The sequence below is a fragment of the Neolamprologus multifasciatus genome, chromosome 17 (genome assembly GCF_963576455.1).
Source record: "Neolamprologus multifasciatus chromosome 17, fNeoMul1.2, whole genome shotgun sequence".
In the NCBI taxonomy this organism is placed as follows: Eukaryota; Metazoa; Chordata; class Actinopteri; order Cichliformes; family Cichlidae; genus Neolamprologus; species Neolamprologus multifasciatus.
In genome coordinates, this window is record NC_140455.1 from 2260949 (window position 1) to 2287465 (window position 26517).

General features: G+C 41.4%; 1 protein-coding gene and 1 long non-coding RNA gene across 19 annotated transcripts in view; one reads left to right on the forward strand and one right to left on the reverse strand.

The window, feature by feature from the left end:
* The window catches only part of osbpl8 (oxysterol binding protein-like 8), a 108543-nt gene that overhangs the window by 75782 nt on the left and 6244 nt on the right, over window positions 1-26517 (forward strand). For 15 of the 18 annotated variants that reach the window (XM_085138917.1, XM_085138919.1, XM_085138928.1 and 12 more), the window contains 16 exons: window positions 12874-12947; window positions 15125-15205; window positions 16683-16784; window positions 16993-17196; window positions 18548-18632; window positions 20433-20598; window positions 20699-20924; window positions 22071-22255; window positions 22464-22545; window positions 22638-22736; window positions 22873-22969; window positions 23983-24081; window positions 24602-24699; window positions 25350-25439; window positions 25767-25903; window positions 26176-26361. In XM_085138917.1, coding sequence (XP_084995043.1) covers window positions 12874-12947; window positions 15125-15205; window positions 16683-16784; window positions 16993-17196; window positions 18548-18632; window positions 20433-20598; window positions 20699-20924; window positions 22071-22255; window positions 22464-22545; window positions 22638-22736; window positions 22873-22969; window positions 23983-24081; window positions 24602-24699; window positions 25350-25439; window positions 25767-25903; window positions 26176-26361 — 2011 coding nt within the window. Of the gene's footprint in view, window positions 1-1768; window positions 2845-12873; window positions 12948-15124; window positions 15206-16682; window positions 16785-16992; window positions 17197-18547; window positions 18633-20432; window positions 20599-20698; window positions 20925-22070; window positions 22256-22463; window positions 22546-22637; window positions 22737-22872; window positions 22970-23982; window positions 24082-24601; window positions 24700-25349; window positions 25440-25766; window positions 25904-26175; window positions 26362-26517 lie in introns of those variants that run through there. The other 3 variants (XM_085138925.1, XM_085138932.1, XM_085138926.1) reach the window with 2 other exon arrangements.
* Window positions 18207-22075, reverse strand: LOC146498692 (uncharacterized). Its single transcript, XR_014870402.1, has 2 exons — window positions 21832-22075; window positions 18207-21559 (listed from the first exon to the last, which is right to left on the reverse strand). It is a non-coding gene; the product is annotated as an uncharacterized LOC146498692 (long non-coding RNA).

Here is a 26517-nt window from a genome sequence, read left to right on the forward strand (position 1 = left end):
ATCTCGGCTGAAATGTCCATGGACAGCTGGCAGGCAAGGCTTTGCGAGATGCCAGCAGATTTCTAGATTCCTTGGAAAGGTCTAGAAGGAAAGAAGGAATAGGACGGGTGAGATTAAAGGTGGCAGAGGACTGCAAGGAACAAGAGCTGATAATGTTCTTCAGTGTTGGGTTTCAAATCGAAGACACAGGCCAAATGTGTTCCTTCGCTCTTAGATAAATAAACGAGTTATCAGTGACTGTGTTTACATGAACCATACTGATGACACTTATCTTTCATTGGCCTTCAAAAAATCCTGAACACATTCACTGTGTGTAAGAGAACTAAATCTAAAATAATCCACATGTATCAGCTTCTGTCTGATTTCAGACGAGACCAAAGGTCAGCTAGATTCATGGTGCTGAGGTACCATTTATAGAAAGTGTGTCACAGGTGTGTGCCAACAAAGCACTTTACAGTCAGCGTCACCTACAGGCACAGACAATGCACCTGCTTTTAGCTCTATTTACTGCACCTGTGTCCAGGAGACGCACGTGTTTCAATGCGGCATTCAGTGGCCGCGCTGCAGCCCGGAGCCTTCTGTGCCTTTGAACACTAAAGCTTAACCCGGCAGTGCTGACAGACTTTATTTCCCTGTGTAACGTGGGAATAAAAGGGTGGTCTGAGCAGTGGTGTGACAACAAACTTCCTTCTGTCCTCAGAGCATCTGCTGTGTGTGTGTGTGTGTGTGTGTGTGTGTGTACATAAACACATCTGATGACTCGTTATAGCAGCTGTGGTTTACAAGCTGTAGTTGTTTGTGTTGTCAGACAGAATAGGGGATGAAAAAGGGACATTTCACTGCAAATGAATTTGGCCATTTAAAGCAGCAGCCAGCGAGGAAGCTTTTCTGCCTCAGTCATACTAAACGAATCCAGACAACACGGTGTACATCGACTGTACACACATTCTCTTATTAACCCTGCCTGCTTACTACTGTGAATGCTTCGAGTAATTTGAAGTCATTAGCTCGATGCTGGACTGAATTCTCACCGTTTCCATCTTCAGTCTAACACGGCCTCTTCTCTGATGGCTGTGGAGAAGGGAACTGAATATTCTTTTACTAATCTTTGAAGACCAGCATAGCGGAGCACTCGAAGAATGGTTCAGCATGTGTCTCCATCAAAACAACCAAGAACTGAGTGATTAAAGCATCACTGTTGTACCCTGAGTGACTTAGTAATCGTTAGCCCCCCCATGGATCGGGGGGGGGGACACAGCTAGGTCAGTTAGTGAACTAGAACATCTGAATAATGATTATTCAGCCTGAATAATCGCAGTATTAACAAAGATTGACATTTGTCCATCATATTAAATGTAAACAGAAAAGGGCAATGGTGAAAAAAAGTGACTCTGCAGCAGCTTCAGGAGAGTTTGATTAAGTAACGTGATCATCGTTTTTTTACTTTTCATTCTGAAGGTCATGAACAAACTCTAAACCTTTTACATTTGTGAACAAAACTTGCTTCAGTGCAAAAGGAAATGTCAAAAATTCAAACTTTGATAACTGGCTAATCTACATTTGCTGAAAAAATAACAGCTACTGATTGATTTCTTACTTTCTAACGTTCAGACTGAGATGTCTGCTGACCACATGGCAATCGTGTAATACGTTTATAATGGGCTGAAGCTGAATATGAGTCCTACGTTTATACCCTAATTTTCTATGTTTTAATGTAGCTTTGACCTCCTCAGAATTTGGCAAACATAAACACTCAACCCTGCCTCAGTGCTGGCAGAGTAGTTGAATCAAACTATTATCTGGCAATCCCACCTTTTCATTCGCAGTGGCTGTCATGCTGGCTAACAGCAGTGATGCCACAGCTGCTTCCACAGCAAGACTTTCTACTTTGCTGAGTTAGCCAGCAGCTGGGATGCAGGAGTATTGTTTGAGCTTATCATCTGGCATCTGTGCCTTATAAAAGTCTATTATTTGCCATGTTAACTACATTTATTTTTAATCCTTTTCATTTGTTTCTGCGTCTTCCTTAGTTGTTGTGAGGGCATGAAGGGATCCTTAATTTACCTTCATCTGCTGATGTCAAAGGATTGAACGACGACACTAAATTCAGCTGGAGAAATATTTTGACAATAATAAGTATGGTAGACGTCAGAGACGTGCCACCCCAGTGACTAACCCAGAGTAAGGTTGAAAAGCGGTGAAGTGTCCCTTTGAATCTGAAATAATGACTAAGAGACGCAGCAAGAGATTGAGCTGAAGTGAAAGACGAGATGCGGAACATAAGGGCTGTTTTCAAGCTAAGATGCGGCTCCCCTACCCATCCCGAGGAGAGGGAGTGGGAGGGGCTCAGCTTATTCGTTATTAAGTACTTACAGGCTGCTGCTTTCATACACACTCACAGGGCACAGATTGAGTGAGAGAGAGGGAGACAGAGAGAGAGAGGGAGGAAGAAAGCAGTCGGCTGAAGGAAGCGTAAAGCAAAGCAGCGACTGCACCGGTCCAATGCCTGCTGTCTGAACCGCTCTGTGTTTCTGTTTGTGTGTGTATGTGTTGCTGGTTGGGATATTCGCTTGCACACTAGCTGTGCGGGGAAGATCGGATTGTATCCCGATACCCTTCGACCTTCCACCTTTAAGTTTTCCTTACCCACCCCTCACTCCTTCCCTCCCGTTGGGGGAGCTCCTGCCGGCCCCATGATGAAGGAGGAAGGCCTGCTTAGTCGTCGCCGTTTCTCCACGTGCGGCGGGACAGCATCGCTTCGACCTCCACACCCGGACGGACGCAAACTCATCCGCAATGCCTCGTTCGGGGGCTATAACGAGCTGTCACCCATCTCGCTGCCAGGTGGGTGCACAATGGCGTGAAACGTCTCGCAAAGCTCAACGCTGGGAAGTGATGCGGGCGAGTAGGTTTGCAGATGATTGACCGCTGACCTCTGCTACTTTTTGGCCTTGTGTCCTAAATACAGTAGTTGTACTGTTGGTATTGGTTTACTATGGGCCTGAGAGTTTCGAGAAGCACCTTAAAATCTGTGCAATGGGATGTATTCATGAAAGGAACCGATTCTGTCGACTGCATCATAGAAGGATTTGTTTGGTGTTTCAAGGGGATACGTGTGAAGGCAGAGACAAACTTTTGGATGGGGTAAAACACCAGAGTTCTTAAAATGGGTTCATTATTTGATGCTTTTAGGTTTTCCTCAAAGGCATTTATAGTGTTGACTGCTTTTATTCTCACACCCAGACAACCACTCCATAAGTGTGTCAGATGACTCACTGAAAAAGTCATTTTTAACATTCAGCAAATACATGAATTGAAACGTATGAACCCTCAAATCATTCTGATTCATGTTCAAAGCAGGGAATTACAAAGTTGAAAGAAGGCCACTCACTTTGATTGGTTGTAACTTAAAGTTGCCTCAGCTCTGAGGCACATTGAATCAACCAGCAACGAGAGCAGAGGACACTGTTGCTGTCAACAACAGAGCTGTCAAAAGATTAGAGGCAACGCAACAGGCATTGTTTCTCTTTGAAGGCTGCAGCACTGGGCTTTATCCTACGTGTACATTTCTTTTTTGCTTGGTCATTGTTGAGAGATGATGCATGTCTTAGAGGACTTTTCCTGCTCTCCCCTCTTTCAGAGCCACATACACAACCATTTAAACAAGCTGATGCAGTTTTGCCGTTGCAGGAGATTGAGCCTTCCATTCAACTGGTTTAGCTTTACACGGGTTCCTGTGATACCTCTATTAGAGTGCAGTGATAATCCTTATTTTTGAAAGTACACTTAATCCCAGAGAACATTTAGGATTAAATCAGTTTTGTGTTCACTTCCTTTTGTTTATCCTGCTGAAAATGATGTAAACCTGGAGGCAGACAGCTGGCAGGCGCAAGAGCTTTCGGAGAGTGAACGTCCTCTGTTCCACTTTCACAAGTAACCGTTTTAACCTTTATGAATCCAGGAAAGCCTGACTGTGCACTAGAGCAGGGCGATATGACCAAAAATATTTATCACGATATACATGGGGTGGCTGTAGCTCAGGTGGTAGAGCAGGTCATCTACTGATCGGAAGGTGGTTCGATTCCTGGCTTCCCCTAGTCTGCATGCCAAATATCCTTGGGCAAGATACTAACCCCAAATTGCTCTCCGATGCATCCATCGGAGTTTGAATGTGTGTGAATGTTATCTAGAAAGCACCTAGAGAAATGTGCTTGTGCGAATGGGTGTGAATGGGTGAATGCACAAGTTGTGTAAAGCGCTTTGAGTGCTCAGAAGAGTAGAAAAGCGCTATATAAGAACCAGTCCATTTACCATTACCATTTACATTTGAAAATTTGCGATAACGATATAACTGACATATAATTGACACTAGACAAAATACTACAACTACAACTCCACAACTTTATTAGTGCAAAAAACCCCATCAATGTATTTTCACTTAAACAAGCAGCTGTTTTTATGAGCATTAAAGTTACATAAAAATGTAACAGTGCAAATGCAAATTCCTGTCTGACAGTTTAACCAAAAGGCATTTCCAGTGGAAACTGGCCAACATATCCTCAGCATAACCACAAAACTTAAAAAGAGGTTATACACACACAATACAGTAATATTATGTTGAAGCACAGTACGTATCACTCCGCGAGGCTCCGCCTACGACAGCCGTAATGCTCCGACAATCCATCAAGCGGTGCGGCTTCGTAGCTTAGCAAAGTCGTACTGAAACATTTGACAGATTTTCGAGCGCCGTGCACATAAAATCGTTTCGAGGTCAGTAAACACAACCAGAGTTCATACATAAGGCACACGGGATTATAAGGGGCTCTGTCGATTTTAAGAAAAATCAAAGGATTGATTTTAAGTGTGCCGTATTTTCCAAACAACACGGTAACAACGACGGCCCGCTAGCATGCTCTACCAAAAATAGTGCTTTGTTGTGTATCTGACGGACGAAAGCTAAACCAGTTCCACACCAGTGAAGTTGCAGCATTTTTACAAACCAGTTCTGGTTCATCGTTTCATTCAACAATCCGCTTTCGCTTTTCTCATTCTGCGTCGCCGCCATGTACGTATGTAAACAAAGGCACTGCGCATGCGCGCAATATTCCATTTTCCTATCATTGCCCAACATTACACCGGTATTACCGTGAACGGTATGATATAGCCCAGCCCTACTGTGCACAAACTCTTTTCAGCATCATACTGTGATTCAGACTTTCACAACGACCTCAGTCCTACTGTTGTTTTAGTGTGCAGCTCTCCCAGTTCAGCACTTTGAGCCATGTCAGTACCATGGTCACAGTGGTGGTCTTTCTGTGTCTGGGGACTTGGTCTGGCTATGCGTCTGCTTCTTTCCCCTTTAAAACAGCAGCTTCTGCAGCTACATGTATATTTGGAGCTACGAGACATCGTCTGAGTCATACTGTTCTCACAGTCAGCTCCCAGCCTTAGCGCCATTCATCTTTATTTTAGACGTTCTGCTGCAGCAGACATGTGGTGCAGACGGGTAGACTCATTCATTTTCTGTGTTTTTGACAATCTCTTAATATATCTACATGTTTTTTGGTTTTGTTTTTTAGACCCACATTCCTCCAATTGCCAGTTGACATGACCCTCTGAGACACTTGTTGTGTGTTATTCCTTGTACACTGAAATACATGCTTGCCAGCTGACTTGGTGTTTTTAGTCTTTTCACTTCCTTTTGAGGTTGGGGCTCTGTATTTTCATTACTAGGAGCAGCCGTACCACTTCAATGACAAACACTTTGTTTAACAAAACCGATAAGGGCGAAATTACTAATGAATATTCTTTCTTTTTTTTATTGTTTCAATCTGTCAAATAGAAGATTTTTCTTCTGTGCTTTGTCTTTACACTTGTGTTTGTGAGACACAACAGGTGCTAAAACAAATAGTTAGCTGCTGTCCCAAAACTCTGAAGGCAATCGGTGCTGATGAAGGCAGAGTCACCAAGCAGCAGTTATAAGTGGAGGTGTCCACAGTGCCTGAGGCGAGGAAGAAGATCCAGAGAATACTTGTAATTTTGTGTCCTCTTCCACTAATTGAAACAAAATGAAAGAGGCAGACTGGGAGGAACCCAGCATGCATGGCGAACATAAAAACACTCTGCAAGTTTCCTAGAAGCAGAAAAGAACACGACCTTAAAAAGGGGCGATAGATTCATTGGAACTGAAGGTAAACTCTCTGAACAGTGACTAAGAGAAAACCTTCAATTTTCTTATCTTTTTTAATGTATCTCTATTTGTACCCCCCCCCCCAAAAAAAAAATAAAATATATAAATAAATAAATAAATAAATAAAATAAATAAAATAAATTAAAGTAAAACTAGAAGTCACGACACCATCCTGAGTTCCACATTTGGATCTGCCTAAACCTTCCTCCCACTTTATCAGCTGACAAGCCAAAATGTCTTTACCTGCTGTACCAGTATCTGCCAGTGTACATGAGCTCAGGTGAAATATAAATAGACCAAGACAAAAAACAGCAGCTGTGGTAATACGACCAGCCTAATGCCCTCTCTGTCATCCATACACATCCTGTTTGAAATAAGAACCTTTTTAAAAAGATAATATGCTGTTGTCTCCTCACATCAGGATAAAAGTACAGCACTGTGGATCAGGCCGCTTCATCGCAGAGGTTTATGTGCCTGCTTTTGCAGTGGTAAGCTAAGGCTGCATAATAAGCAGGTTTGAAGGCCACCAACCAGGCCTGCAGATTTAAATGAGACCTGGGCTCAGCTGCACCTAATGCTCTGACCTTGTATTGTTCATCAGCCCATCACTAAGTGAGAGAGCATGCCCTTAGTTCCTCGGTAGTCAGAGATTGAGTGCAGCGGAAATTGATTTAGAGGTTGAAACCTGGCTTTGGCAAAACTAATAAGAGAGTGGAAAAAGCTGCATGCCTGCGGTCCATAATTAGATAGTCCCTGCTCATCTTCAGGTCAGCATGACCTAGCACATTGTATGGTGGATAGGATACTCGTTTTAGAGTAGAGGAAGTGGCACATTACAGTGTCTATGCATAGTTATGCTAATTTGTTTTAGTTTAAACGGGAGTTCCTTTCAAAACATGAAGGGATTAGTTCAGTTGTCATGGGAAAGATGACCTGTGGTCCAGTAACTGTGGGAATAAAACAGTTTCTGTCAACATCAAACACAAACTGAATGAATGCACGCAGCGAGTGAGTCAAATCCACGCTAGCTGGTTCTGCATGTCATCCTCACCTCTCCTCGTTGTGTTTTTGTCATTCTGAAAAGCAAAGCAATTGCAGCTACATGCAGCAAAAATATCTTTGTGGAGGAACAGAGAGCATTTGAAATTAAATTTGTAGTGGTTAACACATTTGCCTTCTCTAAGATCAGGAAAGAAATCCTCAAGAGGTCACAACCTTAGTGTGCTCTTAGTCCCAGTCCCGAGCTCGGACAAATGGGAGTGTTGCGTCAGGAAGTAAAATCTGTGCCAAAAGTTGTCTGCTGTGGTGACCCCGTGGGAAATAAGGGAGCAGCTGAAAGCACCTCATGCACCGCTTTGAGCTACTTTACAGATTTGTCCACGCATACTAAATTACACTGAAACAGTATCCATGACATTTTCCAGCTGGTGTTTCTTTCCCTTTCAGTGAACCAGACGTCTTTCAATTTTTTATGACGTGTCACCAGTACCATAGAGATGCTGTTGCTATGGCAGGTTTCCCACAGTAGCAAACACTCAGGCAGTTTGCTTCCCTAAAATTGAAAAGTCACTCTGCTCACAGGCTTTTTCCCCCCTCGATTTGTTGTTCTTAGCTCACCTGTTGCCATGGCAGCGTTCATATTTCCTACCAGAGCAGCATCATAGAAAGCTGCGCGTAAGCCGATTTTGAAGGAACCTAGAGACTGCATTGATTAACTCCCTGGATCAATCTGGTTTTATGAGCTTTAAATGAACTTGATTTAATGAATGTGACGTAGTAGGAATCCAAGTGCTTGCAATAAAAACATCTTCTGGTGGGAGAAGCAGCTTCGGGGTTGCATTAAACAGAGGTGTAGCTCCAAGTTGAGGTGCTGAATACCAACACTGCAGATGATTCTTAGAGGTGAAGGGACCTTTCAGGGTCAGACCTGCATCTCTATGGATGCAAGTTGAAAATGAGTGGTTTGCTTATGTCAAATTCCTAGTGAGTTTTTATATGTTTGAGGATATCAAAGAATGCTGACGTAACGCCTCATTTAAGCAGCAACCTACAAAACTAGGGAGGTTAAAGTACTGTGTTTTTGTCGTGCTCACCCTTTACTAATGCGCCTGCTGTCTGGCGTACACTGTGCTTCTAATGATGTAGTCTCATTTCATTCAGTGAGGGACTTTAGAAAAGTGTAAAGGCTTTGGATTTAGCAGGATGCGGCTCTTTCTGTCTCTTTGCTGTTTCATTCCCTTTTCTCTCACTCGCTCTGTCTCTTTATCTCTTCAGTCTATGATGTTTGATGCACACTGAGATCTTTGGAGCTCCTTTCAGTCTGCAGTGGTGTGTTACTCTCCAACACTCTCAGCCAGACACATAAACACACAGTCACTGATTTCCAGCCACATGCATAACAGGGATTCCCATGTTATTGTCTTTGCATCTCACTTCTGTAATCAATTCTACATGTTTCTCATTTGTAGTCGTTTTCTTTATGAGCTCTTTTGAAGCAATCTGCTTGAAAACGTTTTGACTATCATGAGGTTTTTCTTCTTGCAGTGTATTATATTGAAATAAAGCTCATCCGAGTTTATTTTAAAAAGGCTATTGTATGTTCCCTGCCTTCAAAAGGCTACAAAACCTTTCCCCCAAGGGTGAGTTTTGATTTCTGAGATTGTCTAGATTAAAAGCAGAGTCATGATATGACATTAACCCTTTAAAACCGGTCGGAGCGGGCACGCTCTGTTTTGCCTAACTATTTTTAAATCCCGGTAGCTCTGCAACCACGTGAGCTAGCACAATAATTTTTGCATATGAAACAGGAGGAGTTGTACTTACATCTTATGCCATCAGCTTGTCCTCGGTCACAGTTTCCTTCCACATATAGCTTTGCAAAAACTGCATAAAAAGCACTTGCAGCAACAAAAACATAATATTTCAGAAACAGGCTTTGCTGATCCGATCAGCTGTTTGTAACACTTCCTACGTCCATCAGCGCGAACTATCGCATGTCCGCCATGACCTGCTCGAAACCGGAAGTGACGTCATTTTCGCGGAAATGTAGTTTTTTTTACCATCAAGGCCTCATGAGCCTATACTGGTGTTTTTAAAAGTTATGTTTGACTTTATGACTTTCTGTGTCGTTTCTGGGATGCTTAGGACTCATATTGCACTGCTGGAAATAGTTTATTTTGATGCACATGCTGCTTTTTTGCAAATTTGCATTATAATATTTATTTTTGTTTTTCCTGCAGTGTATAAAAATTGGTGTATTTCAAAAATAAAACTATGAAGACACTCAAAATAAATTTCCTGTGGTGGGAAACTATTTTGTGCAACTTTTTTGTATTTACAGTTTTGAGGGATAAGCCTCTTAAATTTCTCTAACTAGAAATATATGTTAAAAAAACAAAAACAATTTTCAAATTTTTTTGTAGTTTATTGCACTTTTTTGCAATTTATGTAATTACTATGCACTTAATGCAGACATATTATTAAAATTTAGCCTGTAATGGTTGTATTGATGTATAGCAACTTGAAATGCTCCCAAAAATGGCTCCACAGCATGTAAAAATATAATATAAGCTCTGGCGGACTTGGTTCTATGGTAGGTGTTAAAGGGTTAATGAAGAAACACACAAACACTGGAATGTGTTGATTTTAAATGAGCTCATTAGCAGATGGGCAGTCTCTCAGGTCTCTGCCTGGAAGAGGAACTCTAACCTTAGTCATTAGACAGTGACTGTCAGCCGTGTCACTGTGACATGATAACAAGCATGTCAACTGTTTTCCGACTGATCTTTGCTTTTTTAACTCAAAGTGTCAAGTTTCAAAAATGAAACTCTGATTTTCAGGTAAAAATGGAGTAAACTTCCCACATTTCCCTCTAATATTTCATTTGTCTTTAGTCATAATCGTTAAATAAGCTGCCGTAACACAATGAAATCATCCTCTCTGCTTTCTGTTTGCTGCTGCTCCATGGTGACGCAGTTGTGTGAGTGGAGAAGTGGCACATTAAGGTGTCTTAAATTGAAATTAGGCACTTCATCCCAGTGGCCCACGGCGATTCTGTTCATCGGTGATTGCAAATTGAATGACTAACATCCTCATTCAAACTTCAATCTATTTGAATCACTTTTATCATTCTTTCATCATCTTCCACTTTCCTCTCAGCCGCATCTTCTGCTGATACTGCACCGATCGAAACAAATAAGCTAAAAGATTTATGTTCGTAGTTTAGTTTTCAGCTCATGTCCACAGGCTGAGAGAGAAGCCAAGTACAACCTGTCACGTTTGCAGGTTCTCAGCCTGGATGTCTAATGCAGGAGAAAACTGGAGATCAAGTTGAGTGGATATGATTTATGCAGGGAAACTTTGCTTGTGATTGCTGATTCTGTTGTGGAGGCGTCCATGAAAAATTAATGTTGACCAAGATATGCATGAGTGCGTCTGAATTAATCTTGGTTGTTGACCTGTGGATGTACCCTTTTCCGTACCCTGAATGTATTGTTTGAGAAAAAGAAAGTAGAAAGTACCCCCAAGACACAAAGGCACTCCTGCACGTTCCATCTCAAGGTACATGCTGGTTTGGAGTTTGGCTGCTGCTGCTGTCATGAGTATTTTATGTCCAGGTAAAAGCACCAGCAGCATGGAAGCAGCTGCTAAAAAGCTTTACTGGAAATGGAAGACGCAGAGCAAATAAAGCTGATAAAAAGTAGGTTTGACAAAAACCGTATGAGGCATGCAGTAAGAACGCAGTCCTGTTTCGCTGCAGCAAGACACGCGCCCACTTTTTTTTATTATTAAAGGGAATGGATGCTCAAATAGAATCTGACTTCTGTTCACATGATGAATGTCTCACTTAGAAATGAAGCTCTGCAGTTGTTCCTTCTTGCAGCTGAATACTGATGACCTGAAGATAGGAAAGCATAAAATATTTACAGGCTCACTGACACCTTGAGACCTCGTGTGCTTCACACTGCAGTGATCTTAGTGGGGAATCTGTTGATGAGGCTTATTGTTTAGAAGCTGGCTCGGTAATTAGGATTAGAAATGCTAAAGCAGAGCTGAAATAAAAAACAGAAAACTTCCTTCTGCTCAGGTTTAAGACACACTAGCTCTGTAGTGAACTCACATTCCTTTCAACAACTTACTACTGTCTCTGTGTCCACTTTTCAAAGCTACACTGTCTGAGACTGAAACGGGGAACCTCCTTTTAGCTCCTTTCAGCAACTAATTTATTGCAGATTTGAGCTCAGTTCAGATTAAGCTCTCGTCACCGGTGCTAGCTTGTTGCCATCCAGCTTCTCTGGCTTTCCTCCAGTGGCTTCAAAGGACAGTGTGCTCCTGTGACTGACATTATGTAATGGGATTCCAGTTAGGAAGGCAGACATTTGGACTTGAAATCGTCACCATGAGAGAAGTCACAACACTGGAAAAGAGCTGCAACTCATAATTAGTTAGGATTCCTAAAACAAGCAGTGTAACAAATACTTTAGACGTCTGTTTTTGAATAAGAAGCACATTCTGATAGAGGATAAAGATTAATGCCTCTTATTGTGATACGTCATTAACACACTCGATATCAGTACTTTGTCTGAACATACAGTCTCTAAATTGACTCGTCCAGCGGTTAGTTGAACCAAACTTATTTCTATCAGAGATTTGTGTTACTCACAGTGTTTTATGACAGCTTGTTTAGCTTATTTTCACTGTTAGCATTTTGTCTGCTGTCATGTTGTTTCTTTGGAGCCAGTAGTGACCATACTGGGATGAGAGGGCTGAGTGCCAGGTTATAATCATCTGTGAACTGTAGACATGTAGTGTGAGACACAAATAACTGTTCATTTGTACTAAGTAGAGTCCAACACATTTATCAGCGGGCTGATATTATAGACTTATTATTTTCTTATGCAGCTGGTAAATGAAGAGGATGGAGAATCAGCCTTCCATGTTATCAATGTTGACGTTGCATAGTTTGTCCACCAGAGTGCAGCTTGTCCTGTTGTCATGACATCTTTTGATAATAATCCACCAGCCGATCCGAGTCGGGCAGAACGTAAACGAGTAAATGGATAACTACACATAAACAGATTTCCAAAATTTTGGAATTTTAGGCAAATCGCGGTCAGTACTGTCAAACTCTAATATTATGCACATAAAACACTGAAACTGCACTCAGCAGAACTGAAGCACAGACTTATTGAACACACTGTTAGAATATTAACCACTAAGAAAGTGATGTTATTTGTTAGATAGCTGCACCAACAATGCTCTGAAAGAACCAGCATACATGACAGATTTGGAAAATGCCATACAGAGTGAAGCCCACTGGAACTGGACGTGTTGATGACTGACTGCAAGTCTGTGACAGAATTTCTGTATCACAACATAGCCAGCTTTAGCAAAGGGCAAACTATCATCATGGCTATAATTCTGACTTTGACATTTTGATATCATGTGTATGAAAGTGATTTGATAGGCATCGGTAGCATTTACTATTAGATTGGTTCTTTTTTGGGAATCAGAAGCCCCTTATAAGATTTGGAGAAGTTTTCAGTACACTATTCATATGACAGCAACCAAGCATACCTGCCCACGGCTCGTGCACCTGGATAGTGTTTTAAAAATAGCAGGATTAGAGAATAAGGAGGTGCTGCTGGAACCAGATGAACTTAGGACTTTCTTTATGGTTACAGGTTTTGAGAGAGGGAAGGAGGACCTCTTGCCACTGCCTTTGAAAGAGGACTCTCATTCCATATCTAAGAGCAAGGTAAGAAAACTCACTCCACTGAGCTGATGCACCGTAAAGGCTAAGAAGGAATGATGGGTTGCTTCAGTGTGTAATGAGACCAGAGAATAAGGGAATTACTGCACATCTCCTTTCCTTTTCCGAGTCTAGCCTAAGGCGTGAGAGAGCCTACATCGAGATGAATCATCAGTCTTTCAAGCGAGCTCAGCGTGGAGGCTCGTCGAGTTTATCTGTCGAGGTCATCATCAAATATGTCAGTGCGAACGTGGGTGTCTCGAGACTTCCTCTGAGTCACTGCACAGACACTATGAAATTGTTTTCATGAAGTATGAAGAGATGATGATCCATGCATGATGGTTATTTTAGAGATTAAAAGAATCTCTCACAGAGAGGCTTGAAGAAGGAAAACAAGAGTTAAAATAATGTGTGTGTGTGTGTGTGTGTGTGTGTGTGTGTGTATTAAAAACATCCAGATGACATCTTAGATGTAGAGCTGGGCGATAGAACGATAACGATATGTATTGCGAAATAACTTTTTCTCGATAGAAAAATTAAACTATTGCGATAGACCTCATCTCGCTTGTCCTCTTAAAAAAAAAAGAAGAACAGCCAATCCAAATTAAGTAGCGCAGAGCCGAACCAATCACAGCCACAGCGTCACGTCACAAGTGCCAAGCCGCACATGTGTATTTGTTTGGGAAGCAGCCAGCCGCCGTGCCGCCCGGGTAATGGAGGAAATGAGTGTGCCAACTAGAGAAAAATCAAAAAAAGCGTGAGCGAAGGTTACCGAAGAGAAAACAGATGATGGTTCCAATGCCGGAGAGATTGTCGAGCAGAAGAGCCACAGAAGTTCTGTAGTGTGAAGGTATTTCTGCTGTTTCAAGTCTGACAAAAACAGAGTAGTGCACACTGTAAATGTGCCGAAAGCAAATCTGGAAATACAATAACCCGGTGCATGCTCAGTCTCTGACTGGAAGCGCTAATTCGTCATTCGGCTTCTGTCAGACTAAACTGTTAAACTGTTTGAAAAGCTCAGCTATACAACAAGGAGAGATCGAGAATTTCCTTTTAGTTCTCAGTTTATTTGATATTGACAAAAGTTAGTCAATTTTGTCTGTTCTTCTGTAAAACAAACTAAGATTTATTTTTAGAATTAATATTTTGTTTCTAAGTGGAATTGACACTTTAGTAGTTTTGTTTGTTCTATTTTGAAACTTAAACGCTTTAGCGGCTGCCTTTTGTGTAGTTTGCAATATTTGCCTTTATTTATCTGAAAAAGTCTCATGTTCCTTAAGCACATCTACCCTGTTGAACTTATTATGGGAAATAAATATTTAAATCAAAACAAGCTGCTGATTATTTCACATTTTACTTACAAATGTAGTTATTTGGCTTATATTGTGATATATATCGTTATCGCCTGAAATGAAAAAAACATATCGTGATATGAAAAAATCTCATATCGCCCAGCTCTACTTAGATGACTAGTTCAGATGCAGAATCAAGCCCAAGCTGTGGTTTACAGCAGTCCTCACAGGAGTCGTACTCTCAGCAAAATAAATCTGAACGTTTGTGAAAAGTACAAAAGATTTGGAAGGAGGGTTTTAGCTTTGTTGCTTTACTATCATGTAACCTCCATCCTGTCACCTACACTGCTTGTGTGTGTGTGTGTTTACAGCTTTAAATAGCTCACACACACCTATGTGGCCACTATAGGTCGCTCCGGCTGGCATGTGACGGGACCTGGCAGACACACACCAGCAATTTTAAGCTTTATCCTGGTAGCAGAGCTAAGTTGGGTTCTACCATGGAAACGCATGAGCTTGGTTGGAAAAAGATCTGCTAATCTCAAATAATGTCCCCGTGTTTTAGTAGACTGTGTTGGTTGTGTGATTTCAGGTAACAATTTGTCATTAAGAGGCAAACCTTTGCTGACTTTACAGACTACATTAGACATTTTACCGATTTTTCTTTTAGTTGCCTGGAACAGAAATTCCCAGATTACCAGCATTACTATTACTAAGGGTCTTTAAGGTGACCCCACTGCAAGTCCTCCAACCTTTCAAGGGTGTGTTAACCGTTAGAATGAACAAACATGTGGCTTAAGAACAGATTTTTCTCATTTGAGTATAAAAATGAAGAATAAAGATCTTGATGTGACATCTCCAACATCTGCCTTTTCTCTCCTGTGTTCTCAGTCTGAAACAAAGCTGTACAATGGTTCAGACAAGGATGTGTCGGCGTCTGGGGGGAAGCTCACCAAAAAGGAGTCCCTCAAGGTAAGTGAGCTCAAAGCAGCTTAAGTCTTGCGTATCCAGACGCTTAATTCTGAGGGCAGGCATAACGAGTCTTAATGAGGCTCTTTCATGGAGAGTGTTACGTATAGCTCAATCACTGATGCTTGTCAACATGATGATTTACAGTGTTTGTATTCAAACTGCGTGTCATTAGAGGTCATGTTTTTTTGTTAAAATGTAACATGTAACAAATGTCAGAGTGAGTAGGACACAAAAAAACTCAGAGGTGATGATTTTGTCCTTCAAACTTTACTTCAGTCCACCTGCCGCAGGCACAGTCTTGCAGACCTCCGAATATAAATACATTTAGCTCCCACAGCTTGCATTAATTTGATGTGCGCTTTTTCCACACTTTAACCTCCTAAGACCCGAACTCTTCCACGGCAGCATTTTTAATTTCTCTTTGATATTTGGGCTGATTGGGACCTGATGAATGTAAAAATAAAGAATTATTTATTTATTTCTTTTACCTAATTTTTGATTCTAAGAAGAATGAGAGCCACATATGAGGATATTCGTTTGAAATTTCAATAGAACAGTAGCAGCATAATGTCCTCGTAAGTGGATATCAGGCCCTTGTAGAGCAAAACTCAGTATTTTGGTCTAAATAACCCAAAATGTGATGTCCACATATGTGGACGCAGGTCCTCGGAGGTTACAGCTGTACTCACAACAGGCCAATACGGTTGAGATTAGCTGACTGTTCTGGCACACAGAATATCAGTTATCCACAGGATTATAGCACAACACTGGAAAACGGAGTGGATGCAACTCAAACTCTACCTTTAAAGGCCTGTAGTAGCTTTCATTTCTTGAAACGGATTACTCTCCTGTAGGCTGAGCTGTAGACATTAGTCAGATGGATTGCTTCTTTAATCATAAAAACATTGCTTTTGCAAAAGTGCTTTAGGAATTATTGCCTGGAACTGAATTTTGTGAGAACATATTGCAAAGTATGCGTGCTTGGTCTTTTTTTCTTTACTCAGTAATGTACTACAGCACTAATTTAATTGGAAAAATACATTGTCTAATTAGAATCAGTCTTCTAAGATGATGCTTTAGACCCTAATAATTCATTTCTTTCCGACGAATATTTCTAATCGATTTCATTTTTGGGGGGTTTGTTTGTTTTAATCAAAATCCAGTCGGTACAGATGTTTTCTTTCGGTCAACAACATGAAGTTGTGTATGTTGGGCCACACTTTAACTGATGATGTATAGAAAACACAGATTTTTAAACCTGTGGTGCACTGGTGTCATGCACATGTGCAGGCTTAAAGGGAGCCATTAAATGTAAAAGAGTGTACTCGACAGTCAAACAGCACCCTGGTGTTAATGTGACAGGGACACAGAGGAGTGTGATTCCTCTCATAGTTTTTGTTGCCAAATGGAATTCAGTGAGAAGCCATGTCCACATAATGATGTCGTTGCATTGTCCCGCCCTCTGTGCTCCCTGTAGGTGCAGAAGAAGAACTACAGGGAAGAAAAGAAGAGGGCAACCAAGGAGCTGCTCAGCACCATCACTGATCCTTCTGTCATCGTCATGGCCGACTGGCTAAAGGTGGCGCATCCCACATTCAGTGTCTGCCTTGTGCTCTATATATTTGCATTGACAACTTGCCCTTAGGCCGGCATAAAATCTAACAGATTACTTTTGCATTAGGAAAAATATTGTTCCCAGCTGTAACAATAAGACAAAGAATAAAATAATCCCTTCAGGTTTTGGTAGCGTTTTTAAGTACCTGACTTTTTTCTGCAACTGTCTGCAGATCCGTGGCACTCTGAAAAGCTGGACCAAGCTGTGGTGTGTGCTGAAGCCAGGCGTCCTGCTCATCTACAAAACTCACAAAAACGGGCAGTGGGTGGGAACGGTGCTGCTCAATGCCTGCGAGCTCATCGAGAGGCCCTCCAAGAAGGACGGCTTCTGCTTCAAGCTCTTTCACCCCCTGGAGCAGTCCATCTGGGCTGTCAAGGTCAGAGTGGACCTTTAAAAAGCATTAAGTCAGTTATGTAAATGATCCTAATGTAGCATCTTTTTAATTCAATTCTGATTTTCAGACCTTTGTAGAAAACTAACAAATAACTAAGAGAGCAACATAATAAACACAACACCATCACAATAATCTAGCTAAGTGTAAATAATAGTAAACACTAAATATTGAACGTTATTGTGCAGCAGGCAGCATGTTCACTATTAAACACATTGTAACAATTTGTTTAAAGCAGCAAGTGCACAGTTAACAAAAACGCTACAAAACTGTTATTTGCTCAAAAATGGCTCCATTTGGAATCATCTGCATTCCACTTCCTGTGGAGGTTTACAGTGATTCGTGTGAAAATTGCTGTGATGTACTCAATGAAAAAATCATCATGAAAACAGTTGACATATAGCATTTGATTATGACATGATTTTCCTCAATATATATTTTTACATGTGTTTGTTTGCTAGTCATCAATCGCTGGTATTTTCAGGCATCTTGCGAGTTTATAAGCTACTTTTTATCATGTCAAACAGCAGGCGTGTGATCATTTACCTTAGAAAGTGGTACCATAGCAGCGCCACTACAGCACAGTGTCTGCTGGTTTTGGCTTAATTTTCTTAGAAATTAACAGTGTAATCATGAATGCAAAGCCAGACGGGTTTATTATGCAGACAGAGTTTTGCTTGCTGTCCATCGATGAGCAAAGCAGAATAAATACACATAATTAGGACTGAAAGGGCCCTTCAGTTAAAAACACTCATTTGTCCCCTGCAGTTACAATAGCGAAGCAGATGTGGATGTTAACTGTGTAATGAAAGCCATGTCTTTGTTTCATTTAGGACACACAGAGAAAATTATACATCCAGCCAGCCTATTTCAGCTTTGGCAGTTCTCATTTTCCATTGTCCCCGTTTTCAGCTCGCCCTGCTTTCGGTCCACTCCAGTAATTTAGTATTCATCGCTGACCTTGCATTTCAAGCCTCATTTTTCGTTCGTTTGTATTATAAAAATACAAAACGTTGAATCACAATTACCAGTTTGTTTTGCATTACAGCGTTCCTGCTCTCCACTATTGAAATAAGCACTTTACCGGCTCTGTCTCTGTGCCCTCTATGCTCTCTCATTTGCATAATTACATATCTGTAACGCTGGATTGTTTCTGTTTGCGCATGAAATGATTTAAAACGAAAAGAGAAAATATAAAAAACTTGAGATAAAATAAAGAAATCACAATGAAAGACTTTTTAAAAGAAGAAGCAAAACACAGATCAAGAAACTGAGTAACTATGTGAATGTTTGTAACGTGCATTCCCTTCCTTTCTTTGTGTCTTATTGTCATCAGGGTCCTAAAGGAGAAGCAGTTGGCTCCATCACGCAGCCGTTACCCAGCAGCCACCTCATTTTCCGCGCTGCCTCTGAGTCTGATGGTAGGAGACAGGCTGTCATTTAAAGCCATTTCTCTGACTTTTGTCAGCAGCCGCTTACTCTGACTGATAAACTATCAATTTGCATAATATTGGCATAAACAAAGCTGTATTAGTACCAGATGAATAGCAGATGATCTGACAGTGAGTGCCCTTCATTGGAAGAGTCACTGATCATCTTTGTTTTATAAACCATCTGCTGTGTTTTGTCTCCGGCACGCTGATAAAGGAGACCTGTTCTGCTCATTTCCAGCCTCATATTTATTTTTGTCTTAACTACAGTAGATGTGTATGACTCACAGTGCAAATGAATCATTATTTATCTTATATTGGGTTAAGGTGCGGGCCCTTACTCCATCTTCTGTCTGAAACAAGTGTCTGCAGCTGTTTGCCTTCAAGCCCTGTGATCTTTCTTCATTGTTTTGGTTCTTAAAATAGAACATTTGAACAAAAGGTGGGAAAGGCTTCTGTGCTGGTAGACAGAATTTTATTCCTTTTACTCTTTTCGGCTTACAGTGATTTCTTGTACATACCTTCACTTTGTTATTTAAAAAGTTTAACATAAAACAACATTTAAATGTGTGTACATGTGACAGAAAGGAAAAGCATAATGGGCCCACTTTAAACAGGAACCGGGCAATCGTGGCCTAACAATGTTAGCGTTTCTGGCCACAATCGAATCAAAGGTACATTAACCTTTATTATCTGAATCAGGCTGTTAGAATAATTTGTGATGTAGTTTCCAGGTAGTGATAAAGAAGCAAGGGTGGAATAAGAAATATGGTTAAATGCTCTGTTTGCTTTAATGCCAGCATAGGAGACTTTAACTGCGGGTTGAACGTTGAATAAGTTGTGGAAAGGCTGGAATGGCTGTTTGTTATGAGGGCGGATGTGTGTATATGTGAATCTCAGTTTATGTCTGTGTAAAGGTGAGAAAATGAAATAAAAGGAGACTTTGTGATAAATCGAAGGCTGTTCGGAGATACAGCAAGCGTGTCCTCTGTGTCGCTGTCCGTGGTGCTGAAACAGCCACGCCAGCCTCTCCATCATCCACTCGGTCCCTCTCCATGGTGCTGAAATAACTCTCCTGTTTTAGAAAACCCCAGGAATTCGCATGGTAAGGTGGGGCCAGGTTTTACAATGAACTCACCCGAAACTCTGGCTGATTGTGACCCACACCCAGTTTCACACCTTGGCTCAGGCGATTAGAGGATCATCAGGGGGTCCTTTTGTCCCTCTGTGGGGGGAAACTCCCACTAGGTTTATATCTGGGACTCTCCACCATTTGACCTTAGAACTGAAGAAGCTTCTCGGATGAAGGTGAAACGTCTTCAAGCAACTTAAAGAAGTCCAGACGCTTTTCTTTGCACGCTCCTTTGACCTGTTTTAGAAAGACTTCCAAAGTGAAAAAGCCTTTTAACTCATCCAGAGTTGATTGTGATGTGTGTATGTGTGAATTTCAGTTTATGTCTGTGTAAATGTGAGAAAATGAAACAAAAGGAGACTTTGTGATAAATAGAAGGCTGTTCGGAGATACAGCAAGCGTGTCCTCTGTGTCACTGTCCGTGGTGCTGAAACATCCACGCCAGCCTCTCCATCATCCACTCGGTCCCTCTCCATGGTGCTGAAATAACTCTCCTGTTTTAGAAAGACTTCCAAAGTGAAAAAGCTTTTTAACTCATCCAGAGTTGATTGTGATGTGTTTGAGGGGCTGTTGTGATTCACCATGAATAGACTTCATGAAAACAATAATTCACAAAATGGTTTCTGCGTCTTGTTTATCAGCTTAATTCCTGTTTCCAGGCCGATGCTGGATGGATGCCTTGGAGCTGGCCCTGAAGTGCTCCAGCCTGCTGAAGAGGACCATGATCCGTGAGGGGAAGGATGACATGAGCACTGTAGGCACTGGTGGGGAACACTCCATTAATTTCTACAGCCTCCTCAGAGCCCACAACATACACGGTTTCCAGTGAGTAGGAAATGTCATTTACATTCGATTGTAGAGCCCAGCTATTACTGATTTTATGGATTTAAAAATTCTTTCTCTGCTATTCCCCTGCTTCTCACAGGTTCAATGACAGCGACCATTTGAAAGACCCGGACCTGTACTCGGACAAGTCAGATCGGGAAGGAGAGCAGGACCACGAGGAGTCAGATCCAGAGGGGCTGGAGAAAAGTGAGGAGAGTGACAGCGACACATCAGAGCGTCAGGATGACTCGTACATTGACCTGGACCCCAATGAGCATCTGCGTGAAACCCCATACCTGGAACAGTCCCAGGAAGAGTTAGGAGAGGTATGGAACAGGGGGTGGGGGCGGGAGGCTGCAATTTGCTCTCCTTTGAACGTCAACAAGAAAAAGCATTGCAGATGAGATGTGATTGTACCACTAGGATACAATCTCCTAGGATTTGTAGCAGCAATTTTCATCTTTAAAACTTCATCTGAAGGCTTGTTTTTAATAAAGTTTCTCACATAATGAGGAGAAATTAGCATGTTCCTCTGCAGGGCTATTCAGCCTGTAACATGGACGAGCTTTGATCGCAGTGTGCGTGGGTGTCTGCTAGGGATGTGAGGATAAGTGTGAAAGTGAAAACACAGATTTCCGTCCTGATGAAATCTAAACGAGACAATAATTAAACACTGACTGAAGCAAAATGTTTACACTCAAGAGCTAATGAAAGCACCATTTGCACAAAAAGCCATGTGAACTTTAAAGCTTGTGGACATGCATAAAGATGTGAAAGTAGTGTTAACAAAAGTTTAAAAAAAAAAGTGACAAGTGTCAATTTGTCATATATGTTTATTCTGCACTCCCTGTACGTTGATGCCCAGTTTGGCAGATAGATAAACAGTTCTTCAAAAGGAGAGGCAAAGGCTTCCTGTCGCATTGCAGGGTTTATTTGTCTCCCTAATGAAGGCACTGTAAAACTACAAACATAGCATATTAAAACATACATTTGGAACATAATATATTTCTCACATTACAAGTACACACTGAAGACTTAACAACTTAAATTATAGCTGGTATAACCAAGAAAAATAAATGAAAACATGTTGCTAACACATAATGGAATTTCCTATTGACATGCTAACACAATTAGCATCGGCAGTGCAGCTAACATGCCGGCTTCAAATATAAGAGTCAGCAACCTATTTTACATCACATGCTTAACATGAACACAGAATATAATCGTACTTACAAGCATATATTTCTCATGCTCCAGTACAGCCAACTTCAGAGCTAATATTTTGTGTGCTGGTAGCAACTTAGCCAGACTCCGTGAACTTTTCCTATATTTACAAGAGAAAATTGAGTACACAAACCCGCTTCCTCCCCCTAGTGGGGTGGTGGAGCTACTGCACCCCAGCAGTGGCAGCACAATGTTACAACAGGACACATGCAATTACTTAACCTGTCTGCTGTTTTCTGTGTCCTCAGGCTGGTGAAGCTGCCCAGACAGAAACTGTATCAGAGGAGAACAAGTCTCTGATCTGGACCCTGTTGAAGCAGGTTCGACCTGGCATGGACCTGTCTAAGGTTGTGTTACCCACTTTTATCCTGGAGCCAAGATCCTTTCTGGACAAACTCTCTGATTACTACTTCCATGCAGACTTCCTGTCAGAGTAAGTCATTCCATTTACTTTGACCTTTGTGAAACAGGCTTATCAATTGGGAGTAATTTGATGTGAATCAATGGTAATCGGACTTCAGCCTGCAGATAGTGGCATTAGACTGTAAACAAGTTGGCCTGGCTTTGACTTTCGAAAGAGAGAAAAAAAGAGTGTTTGTGTGATGGAGGAACATCAGTCTAAGCTTTTGCTTCATTCTCAGGGCTGCAATTGAAGAGAATGCCTATAACCGGATGAAGAAGGTGGTAAAGTGGTACATCTCTGGATTTTACAAAAAGCCAAAGGTCAGCAAAGCTTTTCTGCGTCAGCTGTTGGTCACATGTTTTGTATGTACATGACCCTAAAATCATGTTTTATGGTGCTTTTGAATTCACAGGGGTTGAAGAAGCCCTACAATCCCATTATTGGAGAGACGTTCCGCTGCATGTGGCTCCATCAGAAGACCAATAGCAAGACCTTCTACATCGCAGAACAGGTAACAACAATACTGCTACCGAGAGCTGCCTGATAGGTTCATCTGTTACACTGAATTTGGCTATATGAGGAATACATATCAGATAATGTTGACAGGGTAAATCGATGACTGACAGTTTACATTATTTATTTTATAGGTATCTCATCACCCTCCAGTATCAGCCTTCTATGTCAGTAACAGGAAGGACGGATTCTGCCTCAGTGGAAGCATCCTCGCCAAGTCCAAGTTCTATGGTACAAACACGCACAGCACACTCACGGTTTAACCCTTTAAAACCGGTCGGAGCGGGCACGCTCTGTTTTGCCTAACTATTTTTAAATCCCGGTAGCTCTGCAACCACGTAAGCTAGCGCAATAAAATTTTTTGCATATGAAACCGGAGGAGTTGTACTTACATCTTATGCCATCAGCTTGTCCTCGGTCACAGTTTCCTTCCACATATAGCTTTGCAAAAACTGCATAAAAAGCACTTGCAGCAACAAAAACATAATATTTCAGATCCGATCAGCTGTTTGTAACTCTTCCTACGTCCATCAGCGTAAACTATCGCATGTCCTCCATGACCTGCCCGAAACCGGAAGTGACGTCATTTTGCAGAAATGTAGTTTTTTTACCATCAGGACCTCATGAGCCTATACTGGTGTTTTTAAAAGTTATCTTTGACTTTATGACTTTCTGTGTGGTTTCTGGGATGCTTAGGACTCATATTGCACTGCTGGAAATAGTTTATTTTGATGCACATGCTGCTTTTTTGCAAATTTGCATTATAATATTTATTTTCGTTTTTCCTGCAGTATATAAAAATTGGTGTATTTCAAAAATAAAACTATGAAGACACTCAAAATAAATTTCCTGTGGTGGGAAACTATTTTGTGCAACTTTTTTGTATTTACAGTTTTGAGATTTAAGCCTCTTAAATTTCTCTAACTAGAAATATATGTTAAAAAACAAAAACGATTTTCAATTTTTTTGTAGTTTATTGCACTTTTTTTGCAATTTATGTAATTACTATGCACTTAATGCAGACATATTATTAAAATTTGGGCTATAATGGTTGTATTGATGTATAGCAACTTGAAATGCTCCCAAAAATGGCTCCACAGCATGTAAAAATATAATATAAGCTCTGGCAGACTTGGTTCTATGGTAGGTCTTAAAGGGTTAATGCTGCTCTAATATTACTTTGACATTTTAGCTCTTTGGTCTGTTATCTACTTTTGACTATCAGTGCTGTTTCATTGTTTTAGGAAACTCGCTGTCGGCTATACTGGACGGGGAGGCTCGCCTCACTTTTCTCAACCGAGGGGAGGACTATGTGATGAACATGCCCTACGCTCACTGTAAAGGTTCGAGGGAATTTTTTTCCTTTCACACGTCACTCATACTGTGTGTGAACAGTGCTGTAACATCACTGTTCTGTTGGACATCCAAAGCACAGGGGTGGCTGTAGCTCAGGAGGTAGAGCAGGTCACCTACTGATCGGAAGGTTGGAGGTTCGATCCCAGGCTCCTCCAGCATGCCAAGTATCCTTGGGCAAGATACTAACTCCAAGTTGCTCTCCGATGCATCCATCAGAATATGAATGTGTGTGAGTGTAGTTAGAAAGCACTCAGTATAGAGGTCGTGCTTGTGAGAATGGGTGTGACTGGGTGAATGCCACATTCACCCAGTCACACACGCCACATGTTGTATAGAGCGCTTTGAGCACTCCGGGAGAGTAGAAAAGCGCTGTATAAGAATCAGTCCATTTACCACATTAGCTCGCAAAAACCTGCCAAATTAACTTTGCTTTGTAGGTGCTGATCTATTTTAGATATGTTTGAGTTTACCTGTAACCTGTGCTTTCTTTTAAAAACAATCTGCTAGGTATCCTATATGGAACCATGACTCTGGAGCTGGGTGGTCATGTCACCATTGCTTGTGAGAAAACAGGCTACAGTGCACAGCTGGAGTTCAAACTGAAGGTATGGCTTTGTTCTGTAGTTTAAAATACTTAACTAAAGTACTTATTTAATCGTAGTAAATAGTGTGTAAGGGGAGGCCTTTAGGCTTGTGAAGTCCTAGATTTTGTAGTAACTGTTTAAGACTTTGAAAAAAACTCAGACTCACATGATTTTTCTGAATATCTCCTCCACCCTGCCTGAAAAAAACATCCCACCCCCTCCAACCACGCCTCGCACCATCATCATTTACCAACTAGCGACAGGTACTTTGATGATAAAGCAAACAGGGCAGCAAATTTGTAAAGATAGTAAAAGTTTAAGAAATCCATTTATTTTGTAATTGCTGCCCCTCAGTTTTATATCCCTAAAGTGGGCAAACAGAACCTTGGGTTTTGTGTACCTTCTGGTACCTCAAACATGTAAGCGATTGGCAGTTTCTACAATGTTGTTTTCTTTTAATTGGTCTTCAATGAAAAGAGGTCGTATTAGTAAGTTCTCTATGAGTAATAGTAAGTCACAGGATCTTTTTCTCGTACAGTAACTGCAGCAAGTAAACTGCTTTATATCCTTTCCTATTTCTTCTCCTCTCTCCTCTCCCATCCCTTCCTCTCTGCCTCCTCTTCCTTCTCTTTCCTCCATTTCCCGCCCTGTTGTTTCCGTTTTTCCTGCAGCCTTTCCTGGGCAGCAGTGACTGTGTTAATCAAATCTCTGGAAAGATCAAGCTGGGAAAGGAGGTGTTAGCTACACTAGAAGGACACTGGGTAAGACGCGGTCTCTGTGTTCCTGTAATCACTGCCTGTTTCATAAACAACACAGATACAACATGTATCTGTGTATATTTTGTGTCTTTAAAATCATATTTGGATTGATGTGTTGACATTTTGCTAATATTAATTCCTTATAGAAATATAGAAATGAAATATAAAACCAGTAATACAAGTTGCTGTGTTTTCTTCTGGTTTAAGAAAAGCTGGCAGATTTTATCAAACTAGACACAACTTTATACCCACAGAAAAAATTAACTTTGTTAGTTGGGTAACGTTTCAAAACGACCATGTTAAAAGCTATTTTTGTACTTTCCAACTCAGGATAGTGAGATCTTCATTAATGATAAGAAGACTGGGATAGTGGACACTTTCTGGAACCCCACGACGGAGCTGAGGCAGAGCCGACTGACTCGTTGCACCGTCCCACTAGAGGAGCAGGGAGAGTCTGAGGCAGAAAGGTGAGCTTTGATTCGACTATGATCAGAGTATTGACTGTCAAATGTAACAGATTATCTGAAATGCACTTACTACATTGTGCAAAGGTTTGATGCTTCTGCAAACCACTTTGCAACCCCTTTCACCGGAGTATTGCTGCTGCTTCTGGATCAGAGCGATCAGCCAAATCCATGTTTCTGCACATGGAACTGTAGCTTTGTTTCAGCTGTACTGGTCCTGAGTCTTATCTTTTAGTCTTTCATTAATGCTTTGTTTTTCCTTCTCAATCCGGCAGACTATGGCAACACGTGACACGAGCCATCAACAACAAGGACCAGACCGAAGCCACCAATGAGAAGTTCATACTGGAGGAAGCTCAGAGGAAGTCGGCGCGTGAGCGGAAAGCCAAATGTGAGGAGTGGAGTCCTGCCCTGTTCGAGCAGGACCCCATCACCGGAGAGTGGCATTACAAATATGCCGAGTGAGTGACTCCTCTGTTGCTCGTAAGCGGGTGTGCTTTGAAACCCCCCACCCCCTGTGTGTTTAATGGAGATAAGAAAGCTCTGAGGTATGAGCTTCATTCACGTCTCTGCTGGGAGATACCGACAAAGCAGAGCTGGTGAAACTGTAGTAAAAA